The sequence below is a fragment of the Nasonia vitripennis genome (assembly GCF_009193385.2).
Source record: "Nasonia vitripennis strain AsymCx chromosome 3 unlocalized genomic scaffold, Nvit_psr_1.1 chr3_random0013, whole genome shotgun sequence".
NCBI lineage: Eukaryota > Metazoa > Arthropoda > Insecta > Hymenoptera > Pteromalidae > Nasonia > Nasonia vitripennis.
Genome location: NW_022279633.1, coordinates 167,178 through 183,725, shown reverse-complemented (window position 1 = coordinate 183,725; position 16,548 = coordinate 167,178). Strand labels below are relative to the sequence as shown.

At 37.9% G+C, this 16,548-nt stretch overlaps 2 protein-coding genes across 2 annotated transcripts in view; one reads left to right on the top strand and one right to left on the bottom strand.

Annotated features, from left to right (window-relative positions):
* The first annotated feature begins 3,087 nt into the window (after positions 1–3,087).
* On the top strand, positions 3,088–3,924 carry LOC116416898. Its single transcript, XM_031927164.1, has one exon. It carries the CDS (start codon positions 3,088–3,090, stop codon positions 3,922–3,924), a length of 837 nt encoding a protein of 278 aa, XP_031783024.1.
* Positions 3,925–15,326: 11,402 nt separating this feature from the next.
* Positions 15,327–16,548, bottom strand: part of LOC100114940 (small nuclear ribonucleoprotein-associated protein B) — a 48,725-nt gene continuing 47,503 nt past the window's right edge. The window contains exon 3 of the mRNA XM_031927157.2: positions 15,327–15,553. Coding sequence (XP_031783017.1) covers positions 15,441–15,553 — 113 coding nt within the window. The 3' untranslated portion in view covers positions 15,327–15,440. The remainder of the gene's footprint in view (positions 15,554–16,548) is intronic.

The following is a 16,548-nucleotide window of genomic DNA, read 5'->3' as shown; positions in this document are numbered from 1 at the left end:
TTTATCTCACTCTCTCTCTCTCTCTCTCTCTCTCTCTCTCTCTCTCACATCTACCTCGTACTGAAAAGACATGCAGATAACTGTACTTTCTCTCTCTGTCTCTTTCTCGCACACAAGCTACACGCTCTATGCATACACGTGCACTTTACAATTTCTTTCTCTCTATCACTATCTATTTCAAACTAAAGCTAGTAATCTTATATATTTATTGACTATTTGCTATTTTTCAGGAAAACGTGAATCCTATGTGGTATCAGGGCAACTCGGTATTAAGCTGTGAAATCGACAAAGTAAGAAATAATTTAAAGCATGTTTTTGTTTCTAAGTTTAATCTTTATAAAAATAATTAATTTTTAAATTTATTTTATAGGATGGTTTAAATTATTCAATGAGGTTAAACTATTTCTTAATTGATACTAATAGTCAAAGAAGCTGATAAGAATAGTATGAAACAGCACCCACAACTTCAAGAAAATCAGTCAAAAAGTGACAAAAATGAAATTTGTGAAACGGGACAGTTCCAGCAGCATGAAAATACGTCAAATGCTAACATAAGTATATTGGAAGAATTTGATATCGATATTGATAGCATTATTAATGCTGAAATCGTAAATATGTCAGACGAGAGAGTGCTTGAAATATACAAAAATTTAACCGAATCTTTAGAAAATGAGTATAGAGAAGATACACTACAAGAACAATAGCAGCAGCAACAACAACAAGAACAAGTTCAACAGCAGCAGCAATAACAGCAACAACCACAACAGCAGCAGCAACAACAACAACCACAACAGCAGCAGCAACAACTACAACAACAACAAATTAATTTAATTGATTTAACAAAGACGCAAGAAGAGAATAAAGGTGATCTTAGTCATGAAAAATTCACGCAATCCTGGTCGATAATTAGTTCATCAGTTATTGAAAAATTAATTGAAAAGATAGAAGAGTCGGTAAAAAGACTACAGCAGCAAAATAATAATATATTCAGTGAACTTATAAAAATGAACAAACATTTAGAATCATTCTTGCAATTATCAATTACACAGCAACCTAAGAAGCAGCAGAAAGGAAAGAAACGGAAATCAGCTGAAAGTAAACCAAAAAATTATAAAAAAACTAAAAAAGATGAAGGTAATCATAAAAAAATTTTAAGAGAAATTAAAACATTAGCCTCAAATGTAGTACACCTCTATATTTAACATCATGTAAAAAGAGTAATCATATCAATCTTCTTTTACTCACAAATGATAATTTAGATGGTGGTGATGTTGATGAAAGTGATGAGTTTTTATCTCAATCACATTATGTATACATTAAAAATCTCTCACGTTTAATCAGTAATAATTTGACAAATAGAAAAAAGAAACTCTATGTTTGCGATAGATGTTTAAATTTTTTTTATAAAGAAGATGACTTAATAAAGCATGAAGAGCATTGCAAAATATTAAATAAATGTAGAATTAGACTGCCTAATGAAGAAAATAGTTTGATAATGTTTAAAAATCATCGCTACAATGAAAAGTTACCTTTCATAATCTATGCAGACTGTGAATGTTTGTTAAAACCAATAAGTCAAGATGAAAAAACAGACACGCAACCAATACAAAGTCATGAAATTTATAGTATAGGTTACTATCTGAAATGTAGTTACAACGATTCACTATCAAAATATGCCTTTTATAGAGGACCTGAAGCGTCAAAATGGTTTGCTGAACAGTTAAGAAGCATAGAAAAACAAATAAGTGATTTATATGCGAACCCTTTACCTATGCCAGTTCTATCTCAGACTGAATTAATAGGTTATTATGATTCAAAAACGTGTCATATTTGTAAAAAATTGTTGAATGATGATGCAAAGGTGCGTGATCACTGTCATCTCACTGGAAAATATCGAGGACCTGCACATGCTACCTGCAATCTAAACTATCAAGATTCAAAAATAGTTCCAGTTGTGTTTCATAATTTAAGTGGTTATGATGCATACTTTATTATTACTGATGTATCAAACCATTTTCCAGGACAGATTGATTTACTACCTCTGACAAAAAAAAAATATATTTCATTTACAAAGCATGTAGAAAACAGCAAATTTAAGATAAGATTTTTAGATTTATTTAGATTTATGCCTACATCACTTGAAAAATTAGCATCATATCTTCAAGATTATTCAATTGTTAATAAAGAATTTAGTGATCTGAGTACGACACAAATAAACTTGCTAACAAGAAAAGGTGTTTTACCCTATGAGTATATAAGCTCATGGGAAAAACTAGAAGAGTGTAAGTTGCCTGAAAAAGAGGATTTTTTCAGCATTCTCAATAACTTATCGATATCTGATCGAGATTATGAACATGTACAAAATGTATGGAGTACATTTAATATAAAAACACTTGTCGAGTACTCAGATCTTTATATGAAGACTGATGTTTTGCTGTTAGCAGACGTTTTCGAAAATTTTCGAGATCAGAGCATGAATGTTTATAATCTAGATCCTGCTCATTATTACACTACTCCAGGTTTTTCCTGGGACGCTATGCTCAAACATACAGGTGTACAATTAAAACTTCTAACAGACATTGACATGGTACTTTTTATAGAACGAGGAATTCGAGGTGGTTTGAGTCAGTGCTCTAATCGGTATGCAGCAGCTAATCATAAGTACATGCTTGAAAAGTATGATAAAGATAAAGCAAATAAATACTTGATTTATTTAGATGCAAATAATTTATACGGATTTGGGCTTTCACAGTGTCTTCCGTATGATGAATTTCAGTGGCTTGAAAATTGTGAAAGTTTTGAATTGTTTTCCATCGCATCAGACGCTTCTCATGGTTATATTTTAGAAGTAGATTTAGATTATCCTCCTGAAATACACGATGATCATAATGATTTACCATTCTGTCCAGAACATGGAAAACCTCCGGGATCTAAGCAGGAAAAACTTTTAGCTACACTTCAACCCAAAAGAAATTACGTTATTCATTATATTGCTCTACAACAAGTCTTCGACTCGTTAAAATACATAAAATTCTAAAATTTAAGCAGTCTCCCTGGCTCAAATCATATATTGATTTGAACACTAGTATGAGGGCAGTAGCAAAAAATGAATTTGAAAAAAACTTTTTCAAACTAATGAATAATGCTGTATTTGGCAAGACCATGGAAAATATTAGAAAACGAGTTAAAGTCAAACTAATGAGTAAATACGATGGGAGATATGGTGTCGAGGCTCAAATTTCGAAGCTAAACTTTCTCAGTAGTTCCATATTTAATGAGAATCTAGTTGCAATACAGTTAAATAAGAGTGATATACTTATGAATAAGCCAATCTATGCTGGGCTTGTAGTTTTAGATCTCTCCAAGACACTGATGTATGATTTTTATTATAATTATATACGGAAAATGTACAAAGATAATTGTAAATTATTATACACAGATACTGATAGTTTTATATATGCTGTTAAATGTGATGATTTTTATGAAGATATGAAGAAGAATATTCATAAATTCGATACATCAGATTATCCGGCAGACAATGTATTTAATATGCCATGTGTTAATACAAAGGTCGTAGGACTTATGAAAGATGAATGTAATGGCCAGATTCTTACAGAATTTGTTGGATTGAGAAGCAAAATGTACAGTACACGTGTTAATAATCAAGATAGTATGAAAAAAATCAAGGGTATCAATGCTTCAGTTGTAAAGAAAACCATTGAATTTAATGACTATTTGGAATGTCTACGAAATTCACGTATTCAGAGTCGAGAGCAGTACGCTATAAGATCCAAACTTCACAAGGTGGAGACCATTAGACAGAGGAAGATTGCTCTCAGTCCTTACGATGATAAAAGATTTCTTCAAGATAATACTACTGATACGCTTGCCTGGGGGCACTATAAAATATTACAAAATGGGTAAGTTCGAATTATACACATACGCACATATTTCACGTAAAATTCAATTTAGAAACGTCTGAATCCAGCAAAGAGAAGCGTGTACGATTCAAGGAAGAACCAACCATACACTTGATGTATAAATGGAAATTTGCGCATCATGAAACTCGATGTGGCAAGTGGGAGCAGGTTGCATGTGATCGAGAACGTTTTAGGAGAAGAATTTTACAAATAAATGAAATTATATTGCCAGTACTTGTAAAAAAAAATTGAAGGAAATGTAAATAAATGAACAATAAATTTTACATCAATTATAATTTATTAATGTATTCTTTTTTTACATATCATTTTTATTAATCCAACTGTTGTGAGTATCGTCAAAACCTAACCATTTTATATAAACTCTATCACCACTTTTTCTTAAAACTTTTTCAATCAAATAGACATATGGATATTTAGTCTTTAGAAGTTCTTCCTTGTAGAATCCTCCAGCTATTGGTTTGTCTTGATAATCTTTTAGATGATAAGTATAGGGCTTCGTAGGTGAAACTCGCGTTATTGTAAAGACTTCAGTTGACCAATTGGGTGTATAGCCCTTATCGAAAACCTCCTTGATTCGGCTTACACGTACTTTATCTCCAATTTTAAATTTAGCTCGTTTAAACAAATTTAGGCTGTTTGACTTTTTCTTATTAATTCGATTAAGAATACGATTAACTTTGCTTTTGTCTACTTCTTCAAGTTCTACTTCTCTACTTTACAGGCTTCATTCCTATTGTCCGATGTCGACTATTATACTGCAATGTTAAATCTTGTAAGATATCCAACCATTTGTAGCTACCACGCAGACTAAATAAATTCCACATCATGCTTTTTAGAGTGCGATTAAAACGTTCACAAATTGATGCCTTAAGATTACTGTAGGTAGAGTATAGATGAATTTTATAACTTTTCATTAGTTTGTCAAAATCTTTATTGTAAAATTCTTTTCCACGATCTGTTTGTAAATTCTTGGGCACTCTTTTTTGCAATAGTATTGATTTCATAGCTTGAGTTACACATTTTCCAGTTTTTTGTTTCACTGGCACAGTCCAAGCATACTTTCAGAATACATCAATAACTGTGAGCAGGTACTTAAACCCTTTATTTTGCTTGGCATATGGAATCATTTCAACAAGATCTACTTGCCAAGTTTCATCGATATTTTTGCTGAGAAAAGAACGACGTGGATAATTACGTCGAGCAGGTTTATGAAGTTCCTCCACTAGTCCTGCTTTCATTATGATTTACAGGTTTATTTATTCCAGAATCCAAGATTTGTAATTTCTCTTGCAAATCTCTAAGCGTTTTATTTATTCTAGAAAAATCTGTCTCAGCATTTATAATTTTATTATTTACTAGACTCTCCACTTCCTGTAAATCTTTTTAAAATTTATCACCAACATAACACAGTTTTCGATTCTCTAAATCAAAATTTCCATTACTAGTCAGCTTGAATCCTAGTCCAGGCGGTCCTCGAGATGTGCCTGCAAGGACTAGTTGACGTCCAAACACATTGCAACGTTGTACGTCGCAGCCGAGCAAATCGCGCGTTATTGTTTGCGCAGCAACCTCACTCGATGCGAGGAATAAAAGGCGATCGGTTCCAGCGAGGCCCGCGTTTTCTCGGACGCGAGCTACGTCCCGGGAATTCGCTGGCCTGCGTACCCAAGGGGGGAACTTCGAGCCGGTTCGAGCTGGCGCGAGACGAGCAGCCAATCAGCGCGTCTCGCGCCTCGCGCGGCCAATCGGGCTACGTTATCAGCCGGGCGAGATGCCGAGCGCGCGCGCGAGGCAGAGCGGCTCGGCAGTTCCTTTCCGAGCCTTGTCGATGACACTTCGACGTGACGAGAGCGCGCGAAAGTGAATTGCGAGAAAAGAGTGAGAGTGAGAGAGCAGCAGCGCCACGACCTGGACCACCGCCCCGAGGAAGAGATCCCTCCCCGGAGACGACCGTCCAGTCGTTCAGCCAGAGGAAGGAAGCCGGAACGAGAGCCAGGCCTTCATCCCCAAGTCTGCAGAGAGAGAGAGAGAGAGAGAGAGAGAGAGAGAGAGAGAGAGAGAGAGAGAGAGAGAGAGAGAGAGAGAGAGAGAGGAAGAGAGAGAGAGAAAGAGTACGGGAAGCCAGCACCTCCTGGGCTAGCGAGGCTTCCGCTGGGGGGCGGGAGACTAGTGTTCGTCTCTCCTACACCAGGTAAGAACCGTTGGATTTATCGGGATACTCTCGGTGCGAGCCTTTAGGCCGCCGAGAGAAGAGAGAGAGAGAGAGAGAGAGAGAGAGAGAGAGAGAGAGAGAGAGAGTGAGAAAGCCGCGGGTGTGTGCGAGAAAGAGTGAGCGAGACGAGAGAGCGGTGTGCGGTGCGGGCGCACACCTCGACGTCATCCACGCTAGGCATCGGGCCAGCGTGCGCGAGAGCGAGAAAGAGAGAGAGAAGCACAGCGCAGAAGAAACGCGGGAGTGTGTGTGAGTGAGTGAGAGAGCGAGAGAGAGAGGCATCGGGACGTCCGAGAAATCCTCGCTGCTCGGTAGCAGCAGGTCGGGCTTGCTGCCAACGCGAGGCAAAGCCTGTGCGCGCGAGCTCCGAGAAGAGCGAGAAAGAGAGAGAGGGAGAGGGAAGTAGAGAGGGGGGAAAGCAGATAGCTACGCCGGCGTCGGTTCAGGCATCGCCGGGCCGGGACCGCTGGCGCGAGCTGTTGGTGAGCGCGCAGTTACGTGTGTGCGTGCCCGAGAGTAGAGAGAGGGGAACACGTTGGTTCGGACGACGACACCGCGGTGAGCGCGCGCGATGCTCGCGATTATACGTACGGGAGAGAGAGAGAGAGAGAGAGAGAGAGAGAGGGAGAGAGAGAGCGCGCCGGCCGCGTAGCTACTCGAGCGGGTTGCGCCGAGCCGAAATTCGGGTGTGTGAGAGAGAGAGAGCAGACGGATCAGACTGCGCGACGTCAGAGGCGAGAGCTTCGAGGCGCGCGCGTGTATATGAGAGTAGAGGTGTGACGGCGATCCCTGCGTGGCTACTGGGCGTGGGCGGCTACGGCCACCACGTTGTAGGGAAGGGCTGGGCCAAATATACGTGCAATATAACTTAATAACTTGTGTGATTACTTCTTCCTTCTTTCCTCACGTTCTCCCAAACGTCGGCGATTACGCTAAATACCGCGATTAATGAAAAATCTTGGTGCGAACAAGGCGTCAAGTTTTGCGCACCTGTACTGGGAGACACAGCGTCGCAACATCAATAATCATTTCGATACTGCGTTGTTACAAAATAATTTCAGCTTCACGAAGCTCCTCAATGATTGATTGTATTTCATTGACATGGTTATTATTGCCAGCAGATGTTTCAGCTATAAGTAATCTTAAACGATGGACAAGTTCATTTGGATCATCCCAATAACGGTATTCAGTATGGATATTTTTATGAGCGATCTTATATGACATAAGCCCCTTACCACTTTTACCAACCTTGAGAATTTTACTCACAAAATCAGTATATTTCTTACTTGCATTTTCACGAATATCTTCCTTCGATTTATAGTATTTTTTGTGTGCATTTGTGTCTTTTAAAATCTTAGCATAATTCTTCTTATCATTGTCAGTGATTAAAGTGTCATCAGGATATTTCTTGAATAACAATTCCACAAGACCGAGATCTTTTTCATACACTTTATTGCCAACGATAATTTTATCTTTGTCAAAACTTATAGGAGCATTTCCAATCATTAGTTTATTATCATGCATTTTTCGCACTCCATATACTGTATCTAAGGCTCGTGTTTGTCCCTTAAGCAACAATGGAATGTTTTCATCGACAGCGTTATTTTGAATAACAGTTTCTTCATGATCTGAAATATCTGAATCGCCCACAGCTGACTCAAAAGCTGATTCTCCAGGATCATCGTCATCATCATCATCATCATCATCATCATCATCATCATCATCATCATCATCATCATCATCAGCATCATCATCATCATCATCATCATCAGCATCATCATCATAGTCTTTTTTATTATTTTCAATACGCTCTAATTTTTATTTTCTCATCTTTCGTTTTTCTTTTTTAACTACCACTGGTGATAACTTTTTTCTTGTTTAATATGCTCACTTACATCGATTAGCTTTTCCAGTGGTTTCACAAGCGGTTTGAACGAGTCCTCCAAATTTTTTTCCACCTCTAATTTATGTGACTTTACCAAATCGTACTTTCTTTTCAAAGCTCTACGAGCTTTCTCAACTTCACGTAGAACTACAGTTTGTTGATCAAAATCAGACATCTTGATAGTTTAGAGTCTCACAATCAAATGCTAAATTTATTCAGTATTCTGTATATTTATTACAAACTGATCAAAGCCTTTTCTGTAGCGACCATCATTGATATCACGGTCTTTGTCTATAACGAGAAAACTATGATTGCTATTATTCCAACACATTGAACAAATATCTTTGAAGCGTTGATATGTCATATCTGTATTAACATGATCGTTATAAACATGTTTTAAGTTCATATCATCTTGTCGAAAAATTAACAACAAGTTGACGTTGTAACGCACTAAATGTTTCGGTACTTGCGCATACGACTGACACAAGTAAAATCAATCCACGCTTTTATGCCTGCCCATGCAGTAAAAAGCTTTGACATTATCATGCTTCTCACAGGCAATATCATCAAAGATAAAAATTGAGTTGGGTTGAGCTTCATCAGGTGATACGACGAGATCGTGTTCATCGAACGATAAGTATTTTATACCTTCTAGAGGCTCAACAAGTTGTTCCAAAAATTTATATTTAGGCTGATTCAAGGATTTCGAGTATACGTAAATATATTCAAATCTCAAACCATTAGGATGAATGATTAGCGATAAGAGTGCGTTCGTTTTACCACAATTAGACGGACCACAAAATACTGCTCTTATACTGTTAGGTAGCAATTTTCCATGACGATTGTGTTTTTTTTTTTGCTGCTGCTGGGTCAAAAGATCGAAATTAACCACTGGCAACTTTGCTGCCTGCTTCTTAAAATTTCATATCACGACTGACTCGATATATTATAAATATGAGCATTTATAGTACCCTCAGTCAGTCTCGCATGAGCTTGTTAAGAGCTAGCATCATGCATCAGAAAAAAGGTACAGGTTTAGTGAATACATTGATTAACAAATTACCCATTGAACTTCATGTGCCTGGTTATCAGTACTGTGGTCCAGGTACTAAACTTGCTAAACGTTTAGCTCGTGGTGATTCAGGAATAAATCCTCTAGACGCTGCTTGTAAGGAACACGATATTGCCTACTCAAAAAATCCTGATAACATTCAAGAGAGAAACGCAACTGATCAGATTTTAGCAGAGAAGGCGTGGCAGAGAGTGAAATCTAGAGACGCTGGTTTGAAACAAAAAGCGACAGCTTTCGCTATAGCAAATACCATGAAGTTAAAATAAAAGCTTGGTTTGGGTGTTGGAAGAGGAGGAGTAAGAGGAGGTGGCAGGCGTAGATCTAATAAACTTAAGAAAACGATTTCAAAGAAAAAGATTACACTAAAAAATTTGATCAAGTCAATGGGAAAACCTATCATTCCTGGCAACGATTCTCGCTCTATGATAAAGTTAACACTAAAGATGGCTCGAGAGCATGTGAAAAATGTTGGTGGAAAAAGTAAAGTTAATGTTTCACGCATATTGCCTGTTCCCAGCAAAGTAGGTGGCTTTCTTCCAGCCCTTATCCCACTTTTTGCTGGTCTCAGTGCAGTAGGCTCACTTGCAGGAGGAGCTTCGGGAATCGCTAAAGCAATAAATAAAGCAAGTGCTGCTAAGAAACAAATGGAAGAGCAAAAAAAAACAACGAATAAATTGAAATATTGGCACTCGGTAAAGGACTGTTTCTAAAACCTCATCGTAAAGGTTTCGGCATCTTTCTGAAGAAGAAGAACAAAAAGTGTAAAGGAAGAAAAAAAAACTTTGATGAAATAAGATTGCCTAAACGTGCACTTACCGACTACGATCTGCTCAAATATGTAAACCTAATGAATATACCAAATTTTCGAGTTTTTATGAGAAATGCTCTGCCTTCAATCGGTTGTCGAGCCAGAGAATCGGCAGTCATTAATCTGGATGATGCAAGTGGACCTGGCACGCATTGGGTAGCTTATCGAAAAATTGGTAATGATGTTACATACTTTGATAGTTTCAGTGATTTACAACCACCACGAGATCTTATGAATTACTGGAAAGTATCTCAAGTTAAGTACAATTATCAGAGGTATCAGGAATTTTCAACTTTTATCTGTGGTCATCTCTGTCTGAAATTTCTCTGCAATCAGCTCAATCGTAAAGATAATTTTGTCTATATAAAAAGAAATCTACATGAATGATTTGAATTAGTCTACTCAAGATGGTTGTTGAATCAATGACTCTCAGCCTTTCCGGCACCTCCTCAATCCTTGAGACGCACTATTTTCCTCCAATAGAACTGGATTCGGATAAGCAATACAGTCTTGGACTTGTTGAGCTGCTAACTTTTAATTCTATACCGAACGTCGATGAAAACTGTAATAAATTTTATGTTGGTCAAGAAATAATTGAACTACTCGATACTCGAGGTATAAAAGTTAGTATCAAACCAAATAATACGTTACGAAGTGTTATTATGTGTAGTCATGAAATAGATTTCCGACCCACTGACTCGATTGGTCGTCTACTAGGATTCACTCCAAGACTTTTGAAGCCCTATATAAGTCACAACTCAGATTTACCAGTAGCTATTCTCAAAGTGAACACTTTACGAGTTGAATATAACATTACGACAGGAGCATATATAAATCAGCAGAAAGTTCATACAATACATGAATTTTTCCCAGCAGTTCCGCCAGGCTACAAGATAATCGAAGTGCCTAAACAAATAATTTACTTGCCAATATCTGTGAAAGTGATCGATCACCTACAACTACGCATAGTAGATCAAGATGGTGATTTGGTTAATCTCCGAGGTGAAATTATTACAATTCATCTACATTTAAAAAGCCATTGAAATGGGTATTTTTTTTAATGCTGACAAAAGCTATATTAATAGCTCAGTATGTCGTCAGACAGTCAGTCAGGAAGAACGGGACCGCAAGCGAGAAAAATACTGAAAGAATAACTTGTACGTTTATCTGTTGTTGCTGTGTGCCTCAGAAAAATGGAATCAGTTCTTAACGTATAATCCCCTGTCATCTTTGATGAATCTGTCTCGCATTATGAGGTTCATCGGGCACATGAACCCTATACCTCACTTCCATTCAATAATAGTGATGAAATTCGGATAGCTATACAACATCAAGATTTGTATTCTACCATCAAAAAGTTCTCTACAGATTTGTGGAAAGATTACTAGACAGGATGGACAAGCAGTACAACACACCATTTTTGTGAACAATGCTATTAGTCATCTCTTTGAAGAAATTCGAAGAGATTGATCGATGTAAGAACGTTGCTGCTACAACCCTAATGAAAGGTTACACATCTTTCTCACCTAGTCAACTAAAGTATCTTGAAAATTCTGGCTGGACACCTATTACTGACGTGGGAAATATAGCTGATAATAATGGAAACTTTGATGTGACAGTTCCTCTATCAATGATTTTTGGTTTCGCTGAAGATTATCGCAAAATCGTTGTAAACGTTAAGCATGAACTTATTCTCACAAGATCGAGAAATGATTTGAATGCTGTTTTGCAAGAGGCTTTAATGGTGGACGGGAGACCAATATATGAAGAATTTACAATCGAGATCAATCGTATAGAGTGGCTTATGCCCTACCTCATGCTGTCAGACCGACGAAAAATACAACTATTTAACTATATTCAAAAAGATATACCGATTTCGATGAGTTTTCGTTCATGGGAGTTGTATGAGTATCCAGTACTTCCAACAACCACGCAACATGTATGGACTGTAAAAACATCGAATCAGCTGGAAAAACCACGTTTTATCATTCTCGGTTTTCAAATAGGGAGGAAAGGTGTACGAAGACAAAATGCTAGTCATTTTGATCATTGTAATATTCGTAATGTCAAACTTTTCCTCAACTCTCAGAGCTATCCGTATGGAAATCTGAATCTTGATATTTTAAACAATCAGTTTGCCATGCTTTACGATATGTATGCTAATTTTCAGAATGCGTATTATTCTGATAGAATTGTAATAGATCACTCAAACAGGCAGCTGTAGACGTACGTCTTGAATTTGAATGTAAGCGTAATATACCCGTGGATACTACAGCGTATTATCTAATTCTACATGATCGCATTGTCAAGTATAATCCTATAAGTGGTGATATTAAGAAACTTGTTTGAAACTATATAAAGCTTGCAGGAACAAATATTCGAATCAATTTTATCTTAAACCATCAGTCAGGATAGATATAAAAAATGAAACGAAATAGCATTCCGTACACACCTCTCAAGGAGGATAAAAGCGTTAGTAGAGTGCAAGATGATAAACAATGTAATACGTATCGTGGAGAACCTTGTTCTACTCCTGTTAATAAATTTGAGCGGTTAAAAAATACTTTTGAGAAATATTTCACTAATACGAAGTCATGCCAGAACATCAAGGTTATAAGAAGTTCTGAAAGATTTTATAATATACATGTCTTTACAAATAATGTTTTATGTACCTATCTTTTTTTTGAATAAAGTATAATAAAAATGAATATTTTGATGTATTTATTTATTTACCTTAACCTTTAATCCTACAAATCCAATTCCAAATTATCCGTCGCATCCCAGGTCGATAAATTAAATTACCGATGCTCACTCTGAGCTATGGAGGGGGGGGGGGGTCGGTAACGGGGGCGCCACCGTCGACAACACTGGTTTATGGGGGGCGCCACCGCTGGCAGCATGGTCGATATGCAATGCTCTGTCGGTAAAACAGGGACCTACTAATACGAGTTACCATGCGTAGGCGGGGGCTCCACCGCTGACAGCACGGCCGACATGCGATGATCTGTCGGTAAAGCAGGGATCTACTAATATGAGTTACCATGCGTCGGTATTTGGTGGCCCAGTAGCCGCGCAGCCCCTACTACTGACGTTAATTCGTGTGGAACCAAAGTATCGAGCATCTTTTTATATCCAGTCTTATGTAAATGGTTTGAAACTGTTTTATGCTCGATGTTTAGTTCCATAGCTATGTCGCGAGATGAAATATGTCGGTCTATCTCGATTTTTTCAAAAATTTCATCGACTTTTTCAATGGTTGGCCGACCAGGGCGAGGTTTATTTTTAAGATCGAAGTTTCCGGAATGAAATCGAGCAAACCAATCATGATACTGGCGTTCACTTGAGCACTTATCACCATAAACACTGCATAATTTTCGATGAGCCTGTAATTTAAAAAGTGGCTGCAAAAGTAATATGCGTTGTAGATTCCAATAGCGGCTGCAAAATAATGTGCACTGTAGATTTCAATGGCGATTGCAAAATAATATGCGCTGTCAATAGCAAAAATAAAATGTTCTATAATTCTGAACACGACAACAATAGTAATATGCGCTATGAATTTCAACGGCGTCTGAGGCAAGGTCTGTTTTTTCTGCGAAACGTATCTTGAAATGCCTAAATCAAAAATATTCTTTTAGGCAATGATTTTACAGCTCAATCTGCAGCTTTACTTGTAACACTTATGACGACTTTTAGCACTTGTTGAAGCAATCTTAATATACAGAATACGCCGTCGTTTTCTTCTACGATTTTCCGCGCGTTCCTCACAGAATCCACACGTTGATGGGCGCCATTGTAACGGGGTTCGATTTCGGGGTAAAACTCGGCAATATCCGACCTTATCACAATCTCTCGGTACGGCGGAGAACTCTCTCAACGCCTGTGATTTATCCGCGTTGCAACGCAGCTCGCTGCTAGAGCTGCTTCGCGAACGTCGTGTTCGCACGTGTGCTATCACTCCGCACTCTTCTGTGCGGAGCCGGCTTCTCAGTTTTGCGTTGCAACCGCTTGTTGCAACACCCGCGAAGGCGGCGGTATTAGGGATGAGGACCTAGGGAACGGGAGAAAACAATTTGGGAAAATGAAGCTAGTCCCGATTAAAGTAAAACAAAATAATGATATATTGTGCGGCCAATATTTTCTCTATACAAATGTGCGCCGAATCAGTAGTATCTCGCGAAGCTTACGCGCGCGAACGAGAAGGCCGGTACTTGGTGCCGCTGCACCAAGTCGCAAAGCTGTAGCCGCTGCTACTGCTGACGCGATACAGAAAAAGGACTCAGCCCTACTTACTCACAGTCGCCGTTCTCGGTAGACACACACTCACACAGTCGGCGCCGGTGGTGTTGTTGTCTCACACACGAGAGCTGACGCGTTCGCACCCATGGCCGGAAGCTATCTGTCTGTCCGACAGACCGCGACTTATACGCGAGGCCCCGAATTTTGCCTCGCGCTTGCACAAAGTTGCGTTTCAACGATGCGCGAATCTACCTGCGAATTTCGCACTTCGTTACACTCTAAACTTTTCCAAATCATTCGGACGATTGGTGCCACTTTCCATGAGACCTTGTATGTCATAGTACTTCTATGTTATAGGTTTAAGTTCTCGTGGCTCGCGTGCTATCCTAATAGAGGGAGTGAATTTGTAGTTTTAGAAGTTTCATCAAAGTTTTGATCGGTGGTCACGAGGTTTGGCAGTCGGCAGCTTTGTCTGAGGAATTCTCAGTACACTATACTCACTTGCTTCGATTTCGCTCGTGTTGAGTTCTCGCGAATGGGCCCGGCAGCAACGGGAATAGGAGAGTAATGTCTAAAGGCCTCCAAAAGAAAATAAGCAACAGGATGTTGATCGATGGACGAGTCGCCCTTTGCTCTTGGACAGTGTATTATCGTACGCCGTTGCAGGTTCAGGATCGATCTCACAGATTCTGTCACTGTATGATTTAGGTGGAACCGAACGCAAAAATCAATCTAACGCGTTGTGCTCTTTCAATCATGGAGCTCTCCTGTGGGCGCCTGCCATCGACGTCGTCTGCTAGGTCTCAGTCACGTGACATACGAGCGCGCAAAATTCGAATATCTCGGTACTCGTTACAACGCTTTAAATTATTTATATTAAAGTATATCTCTTGAAATCCTTAAACATAAAACATTATTTTTCTCTTATTTTTCTACGATTAATAATTTTTGTGGTCAAACTGTTTTGCAGATCGCGTAAGATTCTTCGCAAGGGTGCTGCTGCTACACTTTAACACACGATACAGTCGGAGTGTAGTAGTTACACCTTCTGCTTCTCAGTGTAGCTTTAAAGTTCGTAAATCCAAGCGTAACATATTGAACAGTCTCAAAAATTATGGTATTTAAATGTGACAAAACTTGATTGTATAATTAAATGTTAGTATAAACAATTGAAATTCATTCGTGTATTTATTTATTTTCAAGTACAAAATTGCATATATTGCTAAAAAAATTTAAATCCCACAAAAATGATAAATCTCATTTAAATCCTTTTATTTAAATTTTTAATAAGGTCGGGGAGGCACACCTCGCATTAATCCTGGTGGAGGTCCTCTTATGCTTGGAGGGCCCATAGGAGGTCCTGCACGTCCTATTGGTGGTATTCCTGGAGGTAAACCTGCAACAAACATTATATAAATTATTACACAAAATCTACAAAATTTATTTAAAAGATATTTATTTAAAATGTTTAAATTGATCATGTTCAACTTTCCAAAAGTATAAAATTTAATGAGACTGTTTCAAAAGTTTAAAAATAACATTTTAAACTTTCGGAAAAGTTCAAATTTCTAATTTCAAACTTTCTGAAAATTTAAAATTTCACAGAAACACGTTGAATGTTTAAAAATAAGTTTTTAAACTCTAGGAAAAGTTTGAATTTATACTTTGAAACTTTCTAAAAGTTTAAAATTTCACGGGACCATCCCTGGTAGGAACGTTGCCGGGTTTTCTAGCAGAATTTGTCTAGAAATGAATATTATTAGTAGATTCTGTCTGGTTGATCTACCTGAAAAACCCATTACTGGTCACATGAATTTTGCACGTCGTTCTCGGTAGAATATCGAGAACAAATAAAAGTAATAAATATAAGGCTTTTTATTCCTTTTAAATGGATTTAAATATGTTATAATGATAATTAACGATTTAAAGGATTGTTTAGAACTGTAGGAATAATAATTTTCTTCATATTCACGTAAAAAATAAATCCCGTGAAATCATAACTTATATTTTCTGTCGAGGAAATAAAGCACTGAAAACGGCTTAAATGTCGATTTATTGAACAGTAAGTTGGATCTTAATGCGGTTTTTTGCATTCAATTCGTGAGAGCGTCCAAAAACGTTGTAACCTACAGTGATAAATTACTTTTTCAAAAATATATTTGTGCATTAAAAACATGCATTTTAGAAGTGCATTGCAAAAAGGTAATGAATAATTAACAACTTGGTAAATATTAAAGGAAATTAATCCAGTTTTGCTACTCGGGGGTTTTTGGGATCGCTGAACACGAATATCGCGACAGCGACGGTCTCCGAGGTACCTGGTGGCTAGGGTCAATAGTATTATCGTCGTCTTCTAGAGTTTTACGGGAATCATTTAAATAATTAGTCGAA

Excerpts from the sequence above, each read along its gene's own strand:
- LOC116416898 (XM_031927164.1), top strand. The coding sequence starts at position 3,088 with ATGAGGGCAGTAGCAAAAAATGAATTTGAAAAAAACTTTTTCAAACTA.